At 38.9% G+C, this 19,876-nt stretch overlaps 3 protein-coding genes across 6 annotated transcripts; all 3 read right to left on the minus strand.

The window, feature by feature from the left end:
• Positions 1-376: 376 nt before the first annotated feature.
• LOC131774696 (uncharacterized) lies at positions 377-5,164 on the minus strand. The gene is made up of 5 exons (XM_066164999.1): positions 4,525-5,164; positions 4,349-4,408; positions 3,176-3,953; positions 2,557-2,637; positions 377-2,002 (listed from the first exon to the last, which is right to left on the minus strand). The coding sequence occupies exons 2-5, from the start codon at positions 4,373-4,375 to the stop codon at positions 1,629-1,631; spliced, it is 1,260 nt and encodes a 419-aa protein (XP_066021096.1). The 5' UTR covers positions 4,376-4,408; positions 4,525-5,164; the 3' UTR covers positions 377-1,628.
• Positions 5,165-6,401: 1,237 nt separating this feature from the next.
• Positions 6,402-15,708, minus strand: LOC131774682 (uncharacterized). 4 transcript variants are annotated; one of them, XM_066164997.1, is made up of 7 exons: positions 15,690-15,708; positions 11,847-11,901; positions 10,182-11,097; positions 9,674-9,739; positions 8,994-9,071; positions 8,503-8,562; positions 6,402-8,239 (listed from the first exon to the last, which is right to left on the minus strand). In XM_066164997.1, the coding sequence occupies exons 2-7, from the start codon at positions 11,847-11,849 to the stop codon at positions 7,911-7,913; spliced, it is 1,452 nt and encodes a 483-aa protein (XP_066021094.1). In that variant the 5' UTR covers positions 11,850-11,901; positions 15,690-15,708; the 3' UTR covers positions 6,402-7,910. The 4 variants fall into 4 exon arrangements, with proteins under 4 accessions (XP_066021094.1, XP_066021093.1, XP_066021092.1 ...); XM_066164996.1 differs by lacking the exon at positions 15,690-15,708 and adding an exon at positions 14,735-14,867; XM_066164995.1 differs by lacking the exon at positions 15,690-15,708 and adding an exon at positions 12,287-12,767.
• LOC131774702 (uncharacterized) lies at positions 15,461-18,185 on the minus strand. The gene is made up of 3 exons (XM_066164998.1): positions 17,248-18,185; positions 16,754-16,819; positions 15,461-16,007 (listed from the first exon to the last, which is right to left on the minus strand). Exons 1-3 carry the CDS (start codon positions 18,158-18,160, stop codon positions 15,679-15,681), a joined length of 1,308 nt encoding a protein of 435 aa, XP_066021095.1. The 5' UTR covers positions 18,161-18,185; the 3' UTR covers positions 15,461-15,678.
• Positions 18,186-19,876: the final 1,691 nt, after the last annotated feature.

Raw genomic sequence — 19,876 nt, forward strand, 5'->3', positions numbered from 1 at the left:
CGGCGTAGGTGGGGGATTCCCCTTTTCTTCATCTCTAAGTTATAATCACGGAAGGTGATTATTTAACTCGATAGAATAAGAACTCCATTTTCTCCACTTTCCAAACATATTTTCTGAACACTCTCTTTTCTTTTCCTGGGAAATTCGAGGAACTGATAATGTCCAAAGACAAATATACGAGGATATATTCGGGCAAAATAAAGTCTATAAACAGAAATAAGATACTACGTGTATGACGTGTACATAAAAATAAAGAGCTAATGAAAATTGAATGTTAAACTATAAAATGTCTCTATGATGTCTAAATATCAAGCTTCAAAAAAATTGTTAAAATTATAACGAAAATGGAATGCTAGGTATGCCAGGTGTTCTTTTATTATAAAATGAATATCAAACTATAAAATGTCTCTCTAATGTCTAAATATCAAACTATAAAAATCTGTATAAAATTATGACGACCACAAAAATCTCTATAAAATTATGATGAAGATAGGATACGACGCCTAATCATCAGAGTTGGAAATTACTCAGGACAACTGTGCTCACTCGTAGGCTATCGAGCCGAACACTCGACGAGAAATTCCATATCTACGCGCGCCATGTATTATTTTCTAGAAAGGCAATTACAAATCCCCGTAGAAATAAACAATTAGATACAATGAAATATTTAAATGATAAAAAATATTTAAACATAAATTACCTTAGTAGTTTGTCACAATAGACGAAAATATATTAAACATTTCTGAACGCATTAATTGTTGAGCACATTGTTAATTATTCATCTGCCAGGCTGACCATCGAAAAAAGTGAAGTTGTATTAACAAGAAGGATGGATTTCTTTTTCAAAAACCATTACAGGCAATGGGTAACAAAGCAGACCTAAGAGGGTAGAACATCTAATTCTCAGAATACTAATAAGGATCAAAATGCACCGATGACAACGCGCCATAACACACTGTTACGGGTGTCGATGTAGAGCAGGGTTGTTCCTAGACAAAACTCAGGATCGTCGGTAACAGTAACAAACTGATTTATTTCCACGTAGTTGGCTTCTCGACTTTACAGCAATAAGCTTCTTCACAATTCTCTGTTTTTTTTGTTTTTTTATTTTTGTTTTTTTTTTGTTTTGATGAAACTATCGCTCTTATATACATAAAGTCCAAGGATCTAGAAACTTCTCCAAAGAACTAAATTCAGTAGATTAACACAGTTTCTAAATTTGAGTAATTACATAAGAAATAGAACGTTCCAGAATCTTCTTATACAAGAAGGTCACGGGTAAAGAAGAGTCAGGCTTATCAATACACGATTGATAAGCCTGACTCTTTTACCTCGAGAGACAAACGACTAAACTTTCATTTATTTATTAGCTTTGTGTTTTTTTGCTTTTTTCTTTGTTTTGTTTTGTTTCGTTGCTTTATTTAATAAATAAAAGCACTTGTTGCATAGAGCCCAAATAAATAATAGGTTTCTCGAAGCTACCTCACAAATATGCAAAAAGGATAACATTATAGAAGTGCGTACTAATAATACGGCCTGGGGCTAGTATTCGGATGTCACGGAACGCACTTGGGTTGCGTTGATTGTGTGACCTTCAAAAGAACGGCTGGCTGGGGAGAAAAATATCCTCAGGCTGGTTGCTGGACCGTATCTGGTTGCTCATGGTTCTCCAGTTCAGTACAGTTACGTTTCACCCATGGCCAGTCACAAATATATTTGGCCACGTCACTTCTTTCACAACTGATCAGAGCTTCGACAAATTTTTTCATTGAAGGCTCTGGTGTAAAATTCTTCAATGTTTCTATAAGACTCTCCGTAGGACTGCCGTTTGACTTATATTGAAGTTCCAGTAAGTCTAAGTCTCCCTCGGTAACGTTTAAGTGATGTCCCACTTGTCGCCAATTTTTCTTTAGCGGTGGATTTGGATCAAGCATGTCTTGAATTTTGTGCAGCATTAGTTCATTTCCATTACGAAGTGTAAACATTTCGGAGACATCACAGTCTGAAAAACAGAATTACTTTTAGAAAACAGACCTGTTATTTGTAACATTAAAGTTGTAACGAAAGAATAAAGCAAATTTTAGCTAGGAAAATGCGTGATCTACAATGGGTTTCCTTCATTCTGAGAATAACCCTCGCCACCACACAATCACTATACATAATATCATTAACATTGCTAACTGTGTTATCTCGAAAGGATAAACGAGGCGTCGATAAAACTTTCAGTAGCCTGTGCTGAAAGTTTTTGCATTTAAAAGGCTACAGAGGGAGAGTAATTCGGCTTATTTATTTTCTTTTTTGGAGAATTCAGGATTAACTCTTTAATCCCTGAGAGTGACTAGCATCACCTAATTTCTCATTTCAATATCACCCCTGAATCAAACATTAAGGTCGTGAGAATCAAGGAAATGATAATGAACTGAAGAATCTCATGATTGTTAAACAAACTTCCTTGCCAGCACCTAAGGAAATGTATAGAGAACAGTATGGAGAATATGCATACTAATGTTAGAGTGTGTAAGGATTAATGTGAAGAAGGAAGGGCTGACTCCTCACCTGTTGGAATGAGTTCAATATTTGGCCTATCATTCATGGGTTGTCCAAGGAGAAACTGCTCCTGCTCATCTGCTCGATTACCTGCGAAAAAAGAATGAACGGAAAATAACCGACTCTTATCTATTTTTAGTTTAGCCCACAACCACGGCTTTAAGGAGGATACGGCCATGATGAGGTCAACTATGATTAGGTGCTTAAAAAAGCTAATAATTGTGGGAAATCCTAGCTAAGATTGTGAGGCTTTTCACATCTTCCGGTGTGTGATAACTCAAGAAAGTGCACTTCTTTGCTGCTCAGAGTAACTTAAGCTGAATTTTCTTTAGTGCAGGTGTCACCTCAGCACTATCTAAGCTATCCTTACTGTCTACTAAGTACCATGCCGAAATCTGTGAAAGTGAGTCTGACCACCCATACAGTGAACAGTTCCACCATTTTCCTCTCTTCCCTCAGATTGTGTTGTCCACTGACAAATAAGGAAAAACTACTGCATGAGCATAACTTATCAGTTTACTACAATATCATGTTGTGTTGGTTGCAAATTGTCAACAGGAATTCAGTGCCTAAGATGCTACCCTCAAAAAAGATAACAACAGTGTTGCAAGGCATGACTCTCTCTTACCTTCAGAATACAGTGCTGAACCATTCCTACATGACACGATTCTTTTAAATCTGTATAAAGCAACAATAAGCACTAGGGCAATCAGTATCATGATCATCCCAACTATTATTGAAGGTGTTATATCTCCATCTGATGTAACATTTTCTGATGATGCAGTAGGTTTCCTGACATTATCATTAGAAGTACTCTCCGATTTATTTGCTTCAAAATTGTGACCAGGAAGAAGAGTAACAGCCGTGGTATTAATTGTATCAACACTAGCTTCTGTAGAATTTTCCAAAGCTTCCTTGCAGAGCTTGTTTTGGTGATTCTTTAGACACTGCCAGTCTTCTCCCATTCCAATTTCTTTACATTTCTTCATTCTACCTGTTTCGTCCACACTGGGACAACAAAAGTAGCACTCTTGACAGAAACCATTTTCGTCGAGGTAATGTCTTTCAGGGCACTTGGTGCCGCATTTACGATTTTGAGACGGGGTGCACTGCTGAGTAACGATCTTTAAGCCACAGTCGTGGCAGGACCTACAACTCTCAAAGCCATGATTGTCTGAAAATGTCTTGTTCAGTTGACATGGTTCGCATTTAATAGTGGTGTAGTTAGTGATCTTGGACCCACATTGTGGCACAAGTCCTAGTCCTGGCGGGCATTCAGCACACGCTATACACTCCGTTTGAGCTTCCGGATCATCTGGGTAGTATTTCAGGAAGTTTTCCATCAAAGGACATCTTGTGGAACGTCCTAACACAGATTGTGACCACAAGACTATCACCAAGATCAGCTGAAATTAAAGAGAAGTAAAAAATTTTGATAAAAAAATTTAAGAAACTGCGACATAATACTCAATTAAGTACGGTTGCATTCGGCAATTTGTCTCGAGTCGAAAATTTTGATCGGAAAAAATTTAATCTAAATGATCTCTTTCAGCCAATCTTGCCACCGAGGTAACCTGTCAGACTGTTGTGTACGTAACCGGCAGTGACTGATGTAAAACAAAAACTTCGAATCTTCGTTGACTGTTTACAAACTGAATAGATCAATGACATTATGAAGTCCATATGCTATGTGTTCTAAACTTCTTCAAGAAATCGAAACTGGATAAAGAGTGCGAAAAAGGTTACAGGAATACTGATGTGCGTACGAACTGCAGGGAACAGAGTATTTGGAAATATTCACCTTTATGGCGCTCTTCATAGGCTTCATGCCACCATTGTTATTTTTGCTTCTTTTGTTGCCCTGTGAAAAGAAATAAGCACGTATGCTTAGTCGAACTTTGCTAAAAGTCTGCCAGAGTTATTCGTATGTTGACTAAGCAACTGCAAAATTCGAGGATCGAGCAATGGCTACCCTACCGTTTGTATACGGCTTAGCTTGTGTATTTCTTCACATCAATGTCGATAGGCGAATAATTTCGTCGACAAAATGCTTCCTAACAATAAGTTGATAACTCAGGAAATACGGCATGTTAGCCGTAGATGACAGTCTTTTATAACGAGCAAAACGGAAAAAACAAGTACGTCATCAATATATTCAGACGCCACTACGTGACTCATTAGCCCACGAATTTCTGAGTTAAATTACATTTCATCTCTTATGAATCAAAATGTTGCCTTGTGTTATACATTAAAAGATACTTGACATGAAGGAAGATGGTGATGCTGAGTCTCGAAATACCAGTGGCCAAAGAACATTAGAGATGAGGACAGGCTCGATCATCTTCGATCTGAACCATTCCATTCTCTTAGAGTGAGGTCACACACAGTTTTGGAAGCAGACAAAAAATTGCACTGTTTCATCATTCAAATGCAAATACGCATTTGAAAAATCAATTAACTGCAAGATAAATATTGCGTGACCGCTTCCGTAAAGCTGAATATCATACCGCTTCCGAGCGAAGCTGCGAAATATTAACTGGTTTGATTGACGCGTCCGTGATAAGTGCCTTTAGACTGAAAATTGTAGCTAGCGTTTCAGTTCAGGATAAGACCCCGTGTAATCAAGATCGTTTCTGGAATAGAAGACAAGTCTTATACCGGAACACCCGATAAAGTAATCAACACCCGCCAAGGTTGCTAAGCAACAACTTATTTTGTGCTTACGTTACCCGGTAGTTGTGATTCAAAGCGAAACTTGTTGCTAGTTTTTATCTCTCTATTTTGGTTCCTTTAATTGCCAAAAGCTCGTTTCCAAAATTGAGATTATTCTTTAAGCTATGATCACACAATACTTAAGTTATTCCTTGATGCAATAATTTTAGTTGACTGCTTTGATATAAGACAAAGGAATAAAGAAAGAACGATCCTACATAGGTTTGGTGTCTATCATATGCATGTGTATCAACCCGGGAATTGAGATTCAATTCTACCTTGATAAGAAACATTTACATAATGTGACATTCAAAGTGTAGTTATCAGAACTAGGTACGTCTGAAGTCGTCGGTGACTCTCGCCTGGGTCGACCAAAAACTATTGATCAGCATTGTTGTTACTGAGTCCCTTTTTACCACTGTAAGCTTCTAAATCAATTGCAGAGAGAGGTATAGATTTCACCACGGCCATTACTGAAACAGAGAACTGAAGGTAACTTCATGCCAATTAAGCATTTTTTATTTATTATGAAATTACTGCAAGATCACTGATTCGCCAGCCTTCGATAGTTTGACTGCACAATTCGCATGGACACGAGAGATATTTAGGGTTGATTCAGCGCGCATTTTCACAGTTTTCAAAAATTCGGCAATATGTAAAACTTTGAAAATACGAGTGAAGAGGCTTACGAAGTTAACGTGTGTCCAAGACTTAGTTAGTGCAATGCCTGACCCCCGCTCCCGGATAAAGACGCTCCACAGGCCTCTATCGTGAATTTCTTTTTGTTGCTAATTGTGTAAAATTCCTATCTTATGACTTTACCGCGACAACGGAGAAAGGTTTGACAAATTTCCTATCAATGAATCAAAACGTCTATCTTAAGGTACCTGGGTGATGCCCAGGGCTTGCTTCTTAGAATTACACTGTCTAAGGGTTAGTTAATAAAATTGGCCTGATAGGAGAACGATATTTGCAGCTTTTATTTTCCGGAAACTTTAACCTCACGCTGCCTCGACGACTTGTGCCAGCCCAAGTTTTGCTGAGTCACGTTAAAAAATATCGAGCGAGCCCTACAAGCGGGCTGTTACCTCAGGAGTGATTAATTCACTCTTTTTTCTTTAATTTCTGTGCCCTGAAGATTTTCTACTCTCGTTTACCACAAAAGAGGACTCCAAACTACAGCCAAGATAGTTTTTCTCAGCATTTAATGGTTTACTACCCAACTCATAAACAAAAATAATTTCGTTGCGTCTATATAAGTTTACTATTTTATCTTAGAGTGCTGATTACCATTTTTCAAAGGGCATGACTACCTAAGTTGCCCATCAATATTTAATTGCCAGTTCCCGGATCTTGATTGGAAAAGCGGATACGGGCAAGCACAGGTTACAAATGGGGGCGTAGCTTGGATTTTTTAAAGGTTTCCTCGGATTTGTCTTTTTTTGGAAACCTTAAGTATAAGTTTTGTACAGAATTGATAGCAAAAATATATTTTAAAAAAAGTAACCTCACATAGGAGTTTTAGGAGAAGCACCCCAGGAAACATCACCAAGCTATGCCCCAATACATAAACTAGAAAAGGATTATTACAACCATACAAAACTCATTACTACCTCAGAATTGATCACTGGGAAGGAACCTTTCGATTGAGTGACGTGAAATCAAAAGCAAAGTAATCGCACTGGCCAATCAAACAACTTTAATTTCAGCGTTATAACTGAGAAACCTGTGAGAAAACTTAAAGTCTGTAAATTAACGCATGAGAGCTGCTTTGTGCTCTTGGAAAAATCTCTTTTAATAATTCGCGATTGGTTTCAGTTTTGCATCTGGCTATGTGGTGGTGCGAATTTCTCGACGGCACAATGAAATATCAACAAGTCAAGTTACTTCGACACTCGATGGAAAAGTAATTAATCTGACTAAGTCAAGTTTAAAACTTCGGCGGGTCACAAACAGGATGACCTCAGAGCATGCATAATATCGAAAATATCCTTGTTAAAATAGATTCAGCACGCAGTGCTTACTTTCTTCTCAATGTGAGATCAAGCAATGCCAAGTGAATTAGGCTGTAGTATTTTCTCAGCCTTTCATAGTAAATTGAAAACCGAAATTAAGGAATACCATAAGGAAAGATAACTTCAGACAACCTTCCGTGTTCTATACCACCGGCCTGTTTGAAATTTGAAACATTCAGATATATAGGATACCGGCATATTTTGCTACAATAAAGAAACTCTGACCATGCACAACATTAAAAAAATTTCGTCCTCAATTGCACTTAAGAGCGTTACCTAAAATTATTTACAACCTTACAACTAAGAGCAAAGATTAAAAAAGGTTACAAAAACCTAGAAAAATTATGTAAAATTTTCATCGAACTACCTAACATAAATTTCAATACAAAAATTGCCTAAATCTTCAAAACACCTGTTTAAAACGATCCTGTAGTCTAATCTTAAAACAAAATCTCTCGAACAACGTGTATCCCTACTTTCCAAAAATTTTTTTCAGATCAATTTGATTTTCCTAAATATACAAAATCAGTTACTTTATTTACAAGACCGACTCAATAACTCTCAACTGTTACTGTTCTTAAAGTCCATGCGTGGTACATGATGTTAAAGAAACACCCAACAGCCTCCTGGGTACTGTCAATTCTTACCCTCCTCTGAACATCTGTCCTGTTTTTGCCTAAACCAGCTGATAATGTCGTTGGCAACATCGTTGCGTTCCAGCTCCTGGAGGACGTCTACGAACTCTTTTAGAGTCGCGCATTTGTAACTACACAACTTTTCAATCAAAAGCCTTATTGCGCTGACTCCTGGCTTCCTGCACTCTCTCTCCAACACCTGAATGGTTTGTTTGGTAATTCCATACTCGTAAGCGACATGTTTCCAGTTCTTTTGGACTGGCGAGGAATCAGAATCTAGTTGCAGAATAGAATCCTCGACATCATATGGAAAGTCGGCGAGCTTGAAGTCTAATATAACGAAAGAACAATCAAATTGACAAAGTCAAAAGGAAAAAAAAGTAACAATTATAATCATCATTATCATCATCATCATCATCATCACAATAATGCTCATTTGAGGACACCCCCGGTGGAAGCTGCCCGCTAACGCCTAGAAGACGAGTGGGTACTGCAGGCGGGATCAGGGAGTAATGGAGGCTTCTTAAGTTGCTAATAACATTGATCTTACACTCAAAGGACGAGGATTCATTACTTGTCACTCATTTCCATACCTTCGGGGATGTCATTCGTAAGAACAAAATCTTTGTCGTCTCCTTGACCATCATAGCGAACTGTAATTGAATGAATTTAATTATGGTGAATTCACTGACAATTTGGCTAAAATGGAAAGGTATGATGATAGGGGAGAGAGTGTATGTGGTTCATTCAGTTTGGCCCTCATCAAACTTAACGGTTAATTTCAGGCATTTTGTTTTGCAAGTCTTGTCAAAAACTATAAAAAAATAAAACCTTTTGATTGCATTAGATATCAGAGAAGGGGCAACAGCGCTCATGAGGAACTGCGCCAAATGAAGGGCTTTGTTAGGAGACCTACTTCACGGGTGTTTAGCTATTACCATTTTGGTCAAACGGAGACTAAAAGAATCCAAGAAGGCAATTTCACAAGGAAACAATAGTGCGGTTTTGGCTTCCATTTATCTGAGTGCTAAAGAAAATCAAATAAACCTGGTAAATAGGCACGTGAAAATTTTGAACCACCCACCATCTAAGGACTCACTTCCTTGAGAAGCCATTAAACTTTCAGCAGAGTCAGTGTTGTTTTGAAACGAGCCAACGGTTTCTGAAAATTAAATGGTGAAAAAAAAAAAAAACCCACATGAGATTGTCTTCAGAGTTAGAGTGACTCATACAGGTACCTCCTCAGGGGTCATTTTGTCTGAGCGAAGGGGGAACGGGAGTGTTCCACAGGTACCAAAAAGTATGAAAAAGAGATAAAAAGGGGGGCATTTTTTCACACACAACATTTAGGTCTATACGTCTGGCCCGGTGGCTGACCCTTTCTTTTTTCAACCGACGATTCACTTCAAAATCACAAGCCTTGACCGAGTTCTGACATTTTTAACGAGGCCTGGCTATCAACATCTCTACCAGTAATACTAATTACACGAAAAAAGCAATATTCCTGTTGACAAATGTGTAACCCTTTTGGAGAGGTAAAGAGTTCTCAAAAACTGTTTGGGAAGTTGTAAGAACACGGAGAGGTTCGAAAGAGGAAAAAAGTAGTCATCCTCAAAACAGTGAAGAAAACGTACACAAAATTCAAGGTTTGCCAACTAGCTGAGTAGCTGTAAAGTAATTTGGGGATTAGAACTCCGATCAGGTCTACGAAATCGGCCCTTTTCCTGGTAAACGAATGGAAAATTATCAGCATCATAATCTTACCTGGCAAAGAGCGGCTCGGTGAATTCTCAGTGTCTCGTAAGGGGTTCAGTAGTATTCCAGCAGGATCTGCAACAACAAATTAAAAATCATTTTGAAAACGATCTGCGTTCCTTGTGCCAGGTCACTGAGTGGAAACGGTCAAAAAATGAGCAAGCCATGAGCTATAAAATCTCTTTTTGCTCATTCGTTTTGGCTTGATATGATGTCTATGATCTGTTCTATCCTCAAAAAGTCGACTACGTATAAAAGATTCAGTCCCCTGTGCTTGAACTTTCCATTCCAGAGAAGACAGGGTGGGTTAACTATTGAAGACTCGCGCTTTTATCATGATATCTGTCGTGTTGCGAAGGAAAATGTTACGAAAATATATATATTTCGAATTAGCAAATTATGGATCCCACTCAAGTCACTCAAGAGGGCTATTAGGCCGAGGCTCCTTGTCGCTTAGATTATGTAGAACCCTTCACTAACGCTTTTCCTATCCTCATTTATTTTAGTATAATCCTACCTGTCTGTTCTGGCTTTGTCTTCTCAGAAATTCTGCATTTTATCCAGCAAACTATTGCAGTCGGTGTAAAGATGACGATAAAAACTATCGATCCTATTATTCCCAATATAGTCAACAGTGTCAAAGCTTTGCCTTTCCGTCCCTGAGTCTTTTTTTTCCCCGGAACACTTGCAGAGGCGTCGTTTCCTTTAGGTATTGGAACTCCTATACCTCCAGGAATCGAAGTTGATACGATTCCACGATACAATGACGATGGTTGTGGCATGATAACCTGCGTGAATTCTATGCTTGTAGAGGAACGGTTTCCTAGTACCAGTGGAGACAAAACGCTCATCAGCGATGAACGCTGTGGCTTTACACTTGGAGTCGACGCTATACTCGTCGAGGTAACACTTTCTACTGAGAATAAATCTTTCATAGACGCTACAATTGCTGTAGACGAGCCGCCGCCTAAAGGAGATGAAAGTTGTGGCCAAATGCTAGGAGAAGGTTGTATTGAAAAAGTTGTGGTTGAGACTGTTGCTGGCGTAGTTTCTCTGCAATCAGTGATGTGGCCATCAAAGAAATACCCTTTGGGACATTTACGTCCACATTTGCGATTTTGGTCCGAGGTACATTCTTGAAGGACATTTCGTAGACCGCAGTCCTGACAGGGTTTGCAGCTTTCCACTCCATGGCTATTGGAGTAGGTCACGTTTTCTTTGCATTGGACGCATTCTATCTTAGTATCATCTGTGATCGATGAACCACATTGAATGTTCAGCCCGTTACCCTCAGGACACTCTGGACACGGTATACATGCTTTGAATTCACCGCTGGTACTCAGTTTCCAAAAGTTTTGAGCCATTGGACATAAGTGATGACCTTCTACCACGGATGCCATCATCCAGAGAAGAAACAGACGTTGAATTGTTTTCTGAAAAATTAAAATGAAGGCAATACAATTGACCATTCTTTACAATTTCTGTACTTAATCGTAAAAAAAAGTTCATTTTAATCCGTGTGCGCTTTCTAACCGCTGTTCGGGAATTGCGCCCGTGCTCCTTCCCGCGTAGGAGGATCGAAGACTGGATCCGAAAAAACGGCGGAAATCATATTATCTGTGACCGGAAGGAGCTATCAACCACCCAAATGTAAACATGTAAATGTAAACATGTAAATATAAGTGTGTACTAGACATACGTCGCAGTAGAGAGAGAGGGCCATTAATTTTTCCGTATATAATACACAGAAAACTTTGGTTGAGACTAACGAAACAAGATATAATCCTGAAAATAGGCACGTAGTAAACTTAAAATCAACACTTAGGCTAACTAGAGAAATAATCACATGATAATTTGCATTAACTAATCATTTACATACTATGCAGCGGAGCGAGATAAACTTTAGGATCTAGATTCTTTTTTTCCTTTAAGAACTAAATGTACAAGTCAACATTGTTGGTAAGACTATGAGGCGAGCAGAACTTCTAAGAGTTTACAAACAACAAAACTAAACTGTAGATTTCCCTAAGGCAGTGTATTAATTTGCGAAGGAAAACAATGTGCTAACTCAGCGTGATTTCAAAATGATGGGAAAAAAAATTTGAAATCCTTCTCTTATATGTATTGGTACATTATTAATAGCTAATGAAAGGTTCAAACAGTCTAGAGAACGAACACTTACCATTTTTTATATCAACGAGAAACTCCTTTTGAAAAGGCTTGCGGCGTGACGGTTTCTGTAAACAAGAAACACACACTTTAATATCGACCGTGATATATATTGCCGGGGAAATTCGGCTAAGTATTTACGTATCCTAGCTAAAATCTTTCAAAGTTCCTGAAGGTCACGTCTTAGTTAGTGATCAAACCGCAGACGAGGGAACATGTCATCGCTTTCAAAGTATAGCATACTCATACCCGTTTGCAATCACGATTACGTGACGGTGTGCTTTTTGATTCTTGAAGTATGCTCGCAGTATGAGCAACAAATAAATCGCTTTTTGCCAAATTAAGTCACAGCTGTCCTCCGCTTGAGATATCTCGCCACCTTATCAGTGCTACCGGCGTATATTGGATCGCAATATTAATTGCTTACGGAGCTTTGACAGAATATTTCTTTACTTGGGGATGACGCAAGTGAGACGACAGGGGGCGGATCAATCAGTCATGTGATCGTCCTCTGATCATGATCGTCATGATCGTCATCCCTCATGATCGTCCTCTGTTACACGTGGGTTTGCGCTAGATCTACGGAAACCTCACAGGAAAAAAAAACAGGATGCAATTATTACTGCATTTGTGCGTCGCAGTTACAACCTTCAAAAACACAACCACGATGGGCGTTTCAATCAGCTTTGTTATTTTGAAATCACTTGAAGATCACTTATGCACCTAGCCTACGAAAGTTTGATTATTCAACTCGCGAGTTCATACTCCAAAATAAATGACCGCTTTCGCTTTTCGAGTGGTCTAGAGACACGGCATCATTGATGTGTCTGAAAATTGACACTTCTCCTCCATTTTCCGCCAAGGGTTAATTAAATAACACTTAATTGTTTGAAAATGAGGTATTTAACCTCTGCATTATTAAAATATGGTAAAATCTGCGACTAGTAGTTTTATGAAAAATAACGAAATATTTTTATGAACACTTTTACAGAAGTATAAATGCTCTTACGGAGACAAACATGTTGAGTTAAATCTGTTTTATCTACAGTACAAAGTGTATAAATCAGCCTGAATAAGCTTTGTTAAGCAGAATAGACATGACATGCCTGTCGTAAGCGACCGAGATTGAGAGATCATAATAGAGATCATAGCTATTGAGAACGTGCCATTTCTAAGCGATTTTAACGCCGAATAAACATTTTATGAAATATTGCTGAGCTAGAAAATCATAGCCAAAACCAACAAATAATTGTAAACGAGCTGTTTTTTTTTTAACAGGATTATTCTGTTTGGTGTGTTTACTGAACCGGATGCGGGCTTGCTTATGGGAAAACACGACTTTCTTCTTTTTTAATCACTTTATTTTTTTAAATATTCAACAGCAGTGAAATGTCGATTATATGTTGGAGAGAGAAAAAATCCCCCACGTTGTCTTTAGTTGGCATAATTTGAATCCTCTTTTGATTTAGGTCTAATATATTTTTTAGAAGTATAGCAAATTGTTTAATTTCCAAAAAAAAAGTTTACTTAATTTTAGTCTGTCGTCATCGTGGCTAATATTCTTGATCCGTGAAACGCCAAAGGCGACCGTAAGGAGAATGAAGCTAATTCTGCACCCTTGAATATCAACTGAACTACTACACAGCTCTTGTTTTAGCATTTTAAACGGTACAGGGCGAGTACAGGAACTGTCAATGTTCGATTTTATCAACCACCGTAAAAGTCTGACCTCAGACATAACAACAACAAACGAACAACAAATCAAAATGCTGGGATTTGGTAACGAAGGCCATATGAAAATTTGGCTCGACTCTCATGTCATTCTCTCGAGAGAAGGGAAAATACACCTCTAAGAATAAATATGTACTACACAGCTCATTTTGCGTGTGATTGAAGGCGAAAAATTCAAATTGTGTAGGTTCAGAAATTAAGCATTATTTCAAATGCAAAATTTCACAAAGTCTAGCCACAGAAGGGCCGTGGTGAATGCTGAAATTTAAGACTCGTGAGACGCCGAAAATTCGAAACCGAGAACTCTACAGTTATTACCATCACTTCATTCGGATTCTTGTGTGGTACTGTAATAAATAAGGGCAAAGATATTGCATCAGAGTTTAGACATTCTCTATGCGTTCCTTTTAGCGATATACACCTTTTACACCCCATTAATCATGCATAATCGAAGGTGATCATACATAGAGGCTTGAGAGACATGAAGACTTATCGCAAAGGTCAATGAGGTTTCAAGATAGGATAACAGTTTAGGTGGATCGCACGATTTTTCAGGTACCATTTGCTAACACTGATACGATTAGATTAGATAGTTATGCAAATTTGTGTCTGAATAGTAGAAATAACGCAATGAAGTAGAGCAAGTTGGACAAATAGCAGCTTAAGTTTACCAGAACTTAAATCTTTTTTGATTATCGATGTCTGAAAGCATGATTCGACCAAAACTATTGACTAGCAATGCTATACAAGGTCTTTACCAAAGACTTGCAATAATTCTTGTTAACGACGTACAGTTCACCGTGACGATTTACGAAGGGAGAAAGCATGCTTACTCGGCATGAATTGCAGATGACGAAACAGGAAAAAATGCCGATCTTGAGCAAATTCGTAAAAAGCTTTTAAGGAAGATAGCTTCTGACCGACTATGATTCAAAATCACTGTGTTTGATATTAAGGGAAAACTCTTCAGAGTCTTAAGGTGTAATGTTACTTTCTGCAAACTACTCATTTTGCCACCAGCCGTGATATTTACTGCCGGAAATCTCCAGCTCTATCCCTATTCCCCGCCAAGAAACACGCAAACTGAAGCTTTTGCAGGCTTGGTAATAAATGATGATCAAACCTTTGACAGGTAAGGTAAACCTTTTGCCATTTAAGGCATACACACACCAAAACACAAGGCTTGATTTCGTGACAATTTGACTCTTGCGCTACAGTCTCGATGAGAGTTGCTTTTTGGCAATTTAGTTAAAGTTGTCCTCTGCTTGTGGTTATTCACCACGATATTGGTGCCTTGGTCCTACTTTAGTTAGTTCGAATTGCACCAGGTTATGGCTCCTGATTACACCAAGTAAAAGTAGTTCAGCGGGTCACATACAGGATGACTTCAGAGCATGCATGATATCGAAAATATCCTTGTTAAAATAGATTCAGCACGCAGTGCTTACTTTCTTCTCAATGTGAGATCAAGCAATGCCTAGCAATTTGGCTGCAGTATTTTCTCAGCCTCTCTTAGGACGATAAAAACCGAAATTAAGAAATACTATAAGGAAAGATAACTTCAGACAACCTTCCGTGTTCTATACCACTGGTCTGTTTGAAATTTGAAACATTCAGATATATAGGATACCGACATACTTTCCTACAATAACTCTGACAATGCACAAAAAAAAAAAAACTTTACAACTTTATAACTAAGAGCAAAGATTAAACAGGGACCGCACAGCAAGTTTTTGAGAGTGTGGGGGGCCTTTTTTGGCTCCGTTACTTTCGTTGAATAATTTTTTTGTTTAATTTATTTTTATTTTTGCAAAACAGTGGGGGGGGGAGGCCTAAAGCCCTCCCAGCCCCTCTCTCTCTGCGTGTTCCCTGTTAAAAAGGTAACAAAAACCTAGAAGATTAATTTAAAAATTTCACCGAGCTTCCTAATATAAATTTCAATACAAAAATTTCCTTTCCAAAAATATGTTTACACTATTTTGATTCCTCTAAATACACAAAATCAGTTACACGTTATTTACAAGACCGACTTAATTATTATCAATTGTCATTGTTCTTAGAGTCCATGCGTGGCATAGGATGTCTATGAAAAATCCAACAACCTCTGGGTATTGTCAATTCTTACCCTCCTCTGAACATCTGTCCTGTTTTTGCCTAAACCAGCTGATAATGTCGTTGGCAACATCGTTGCGTTCCAGCTCCTGGAGGACGTCTACGAACTCTTTTAGAGTCGTACATTTGAAACTGCACAACTTTTCAATCAAAAGCCTTATTGCGCTTACTCCTGGCTTTCTGCTCTCTGTCTCCAACAGCTGAATGTCTTGTTTGGAAATTTCAAACCTGTGAGCGACATGTCTCCAGTTCTTTTGAACTGGTGAGGAATCAGAATCTAGTTGCAGAATAACATCCTCGACATCATATGGAAAGTCGGCGAGCTTGAAGTCTAATATAACGAAAGGGCAATCAAATTGACGAAGTTAAAAGGAAAAAAAATGGAACCATAATCATCATCATTATCATCACCACAATAATGCTCATTTGAGGACACCCCCGGTGGAAGTTGCCCGGTAACGCCTTGAGGACGAGTGGGTACTGCAGGCGGGAACAGGGAGTGATGAAGGCTTCTTAAGTTGCTAGTAACATTGATCTTACACTGAAAGGACGGGGATTCATTACTTGTCACTCATTTACATACCGGCAATTTACCTTTTCCAGTTGCAGGGGATATCTCATAAATGGAAAGGTACGATGATAGGGGAGAGAGTGCATGTGACCTCGTGGCACCTAAACTATCCTTTTTATCTTCGTTTAACGATTCACTTCAAAATCGTGACCCTCGTCCCGGTTCTGACATTTTTAACGAGGCCTGACTATCAACATTTCTATCATTAATACTAATCACACAATAAAAGTAATATTCCTGGTGACAAATGCGTAACCCTCTTGAAGTGGTGAAGAGTTCTCAAAAGGTTTGGAAAGTTGTGGTAATACATGACGAACACGTACAAGTTCGAAAGAGGAAAAGAGTAGTAATCCTCAATGCAGTGAAGACAATGTACATAAAATTTAAGGTTTGCCAACTAGCTTAGTAGCTGTAACATAATTTGGGGATTAGAACTCCGATCAGGTCTACGGTATCCGACCTTTTCCCGGTAAACGAATAGAAAATTATCAGCATCATAATCTTACCCAGCAAAGAACAGCTTGGTGAATTCTCAGTGACTCGAAAGGGGTTTAGTGGTATTCTAGCAGAATCTGCAAAAACAAGTTCAAAATCATTTTGTAAACGATCTGCATTCCTCGTGAGTGCGAGAAACGGTCAAAAAGTGAGCAAGCCACGGACGATGAAGTCTCTTTTTGCTTATTCTATTTGGCTTGCCTGATGATGTCTATGATCTGTTCTACCCTTCAAGAGTCGACCACATAAAAAAGATTCAGTCCCCATGTGCTTAAACTTTCCATTTCAAAGAATACAGGCTGGGTTGGTTATTGAGGACTCGGGCTTTCATCATGATATCTGTCGTATTGAGGAGGAAAATGTTCCGAAAATATTGCGAATTAACTAGTAATGGATCCCACCCAAGTCACTCAAGGGGGCTACTAGGCCAAGGCTCCTCGTCGCTTAGGATCTGTGTAACCCTTGAATAATGCTCATATTCTCATTAATTTTAGTTTAATCCCACCTTCATGTTCTGGCCTTGTCTTCTTAGACATTCTAAATTTCATCCAGCAAAGTACTGCAGGCGGTGTAAAAATGACGATCAAAACTATCGCTCCTCTTATTCCCAATATAATCAACAGTGTCAAAGCTTTGCTTTTCCGTCCCTGAGTCTCTTTTTTTTCCGAGAAACTTGCAGAGGCGTCGTTTCCTTTTAGTATTGGAAGTTCTACACCTTCAGGAATCGAAGTTGATACAATTCCACGATACAATGACGATGGTTGTGGCATGATGCCCTGTGTGAATTCTACGCTTGGAGAGGAACGGTTTCCTATTAACAGTGGAACTTCAGCAGACCCTGGAATTTCTGCAGACGAAAAGCTTATCAGCGATGAACGCTGTGGCTTTATGCTTGGAGCCGACGCTATACTTGTCGAGGTAGCACTTTTTATTGAAAATAAAACTTTCATAGACGCTGTAATTGCTGTAGACGAGCCACCGCCAATAGGAGATGAAAGTTGTGGCCAGATACTAGGAGTAGGCTCTATTGACAAAGTCGTGGTTGAGATTATTGCTGGGGTAGTTTCTCTGCAATCAGTGATGTGGCCATCAAAGAAATACCCTTTGGGACATTTACGGCCGCATTTGCGATTTTGGACCGAGGTGCATTCTTGAAGGACATTTCGTCGACCGCAGTTCTGACAGGGTTTGCAGCTTTCCACTCCATGGCTATCGGAGTAGGTCTTTGTTTCTTTACACTGGACACATTCTATCTTAGTATGACTTGTGGTCGATGAGCCACATTGAATGTTCAGCCCGAGACCCTCAGGGCAGTCTGGGCACGGTCTGCATTCTATGAATTCACCGCTGCTATTTACTATCCAAAAGTTTTTAGCCAATGAACATGGGGATTGACCTTCTACTACAGATGCCATCATCCAGATAAGAAGCAGACGTTCAATGGTTTTCTGAAATGAAAAATTTAATGAAGGCAATACAATTAATTATTAAAAAAATTCATGTTGTTATTCATAAAAACAGTGCATTTTAACCCGTGTGCGTCTTTTAGCCTCTGTTCGGGAATTGCGCCCGCGCTCCTTCTGTCTCAGGAGGAGTTAAGACTGGATCCGAAAAAACTGCGAAATTATATCATCTGTGACTGGAAGGAGAGATCAACCACCCAACCGGAAACCACCTGTTTCAGCATTAAACAAAACGGTTCAATCTGTAGTAAACACTAGGAGAGAAAATTGTCAACTTCCAATGGCAATCACCCCCCAAATAGCAATTACAAACCAGGCGTTGTGCGCACTCCGATTGCGTTGCATTGTGGTAGCTCCATTTTCAATATGGCGATGAAAGCGGTAGAAATCGGCAGATTTTGACAGAACATTCCGTAGAAGTTAGGCCGTTCCTTTTCCCTTTCACCAGTGGTAAATATAAAAGTTTTTTGAACGTATTCGTCGCGTATTCTATAGTTCTCAAGGACAAACGCAATCACTGTTTTTTTTAGTATGTAATTTGAGACCAAGAAGGAAGAAGGTCAAATTTTATGTACGTCGTAGTTTGTAGCATTTGAAAGATTTGGATGGCCGCTTTGATCCTTCCTCAACAGCTCTTACCAAACGCTCTCCAACGGTACATGTGTTTCTCGCATTTTAGGTGCTAGTGTTTGAGACGATTATGACCGAGAAAAGGCCTATTGTTGCGTTACACAGCGTTAGTATTGTATACTCAATTGTGTTGTAAATCTACTTTTCTAGGTAAAAGCAAACTAGCTAATCGCGAGTTTTGTATGGTAAATCTATTTTCTGGATCATTGAATGAAGGACAGTTGAATTAGAACAATGAAAGGAGTCACCTGACCACTGAATAACTCTACAATGCACACGGCGACACGCCGGGTAAGCTGGAAAGCAAAAAGCAGTCGTTAAAAGGTGTTGATATGCTTGTGCGAATCCTGCCATTTGCTTGCGCTTTTAAATCTTCTTCAGGTTCTGACCTGAAAACTTAGCTGTTATTAAGATATCTTTAAACGACTTTCCTTTGCGATGTGATAATAAGAGTTAGTTTCCTGTCATTTCCCTGTCTGTACGTTCTTGAGGTTTGGCAAAGCATGGTAAAAAGGTAATATTTTCATGTGTACGCGCTATTTTCTCTGTTTTCAAGTACATACTGTCTCTCCCGCAGAAGATAACTCCAGAGATACGGTTTTCAAAACCTTATTCTGAGTGTTCTTTATTCTTTTAAGCATATTTGAACATCTGCACGTTTTTTAATTAAACGTTAAGCGTGACGAATTTGGGCTTCTCCTTTCGCGAATCCCGTATTTACGCCTTTAGGTGTATGACATAAAAATAGTGCGTGTATTTTGGACCATTTTTTGGAACAATTTCTTTTTGGACCATTTTTTTTTTGGACCATTTTAAAGGGGGGAGCACACCATTAGTACTGAGGTAGGGGTGGGATAAAGTCTATCAGCACTGAGGGAGGGGTAGGAAGCAGAGTGTTATTACCCAGGGAGGGGCGAGAGACGGACTATTACTACGCAGGGAGGGGTGGGAGGTGGTTGTGATAGTAAACACTACTGGTTAATGGAGCTTTTAATCGATCATACAAACTATTTTAATTGGTTTTTCGACTGAATTTTTGTA

Source organism: Pocillopora verrucosa, chromosome 4, assembly GCF_036669915.1.
Source record: "Pocillopora verrucosa isolate sample1 chromosome 4, ASM3666991v2, whole genome shotgun sequence".
Taxonomy (NCBI): domain Eukaryota; kingdom Metazoa; phylum Cnidaria; class Anthozoa; order Scleractinia; family Pocilloporidae; genus Pocillopora; species Pocillopora verrucosa.

Excerpts from the sequence above, each read along its gene's own strand:
- LOC131774696 (XM_066164999.1), bottom strand. The coding sequence starts at position 4,375 with ATGAAGCCTATGAAGAGCGCCATAAAG. Across the intron at positions 3,954-4,348 it reads CTATGAAGAGCGCCATAAAG|CTGATCTTGGTGATAGTCTT; the intron begins GTGAATATTTCC and ends CTTTAATTTCAG. Across the intron at positions 2,003-2,556 it reads TATTGAACTCATTCCAACAG|ACTGTGATGTCTCCGAAATG; the intron begins GTGAGGAGTCAG and ends TCTGTTTTTCAG.
- LOC131774682 (XM_066164997.1), bottom strand. Across the intron at positions 9,072-9,673 it reads ACCGAGCCGCTCTTTGCCAG|AAACCGTTGGCTCGTTTCAA; the intron begins GTAAGATTATGA and ends TTTAATTTTCAG. Across the intron at positions 8,240-8,502 it reads TACGAATGACATCCCCGAAG|ACTTCAAGCTCGCCGACTTT; the intron begins GTATGGAAATGA and ends TCGTTATATTAG.
- LOC131774702 (XM_066164998.1), bottom strand. The coding sequence starts at position 18,160 with ATGATGGCATCTGTAGTAGAAGGTCAATCCCCATGTTCATTGGCTAAA. Across the intron at positions 16,820-17,247 it reads GACAAGGCCAGAACATGAAG|ATTCTGCTAGAATACCACTA; the intron begins GTGGGATTAAAC and ends TTGTTTTTGCAG. Across the intron at positions 16,008-16,753 it reads ACCAAGCTGTTCTTTGCTGG|ACTTCAAGCTCGCCGACTTT; the intron begins GTAAGATTATGA and ends TCGTTATATTAG.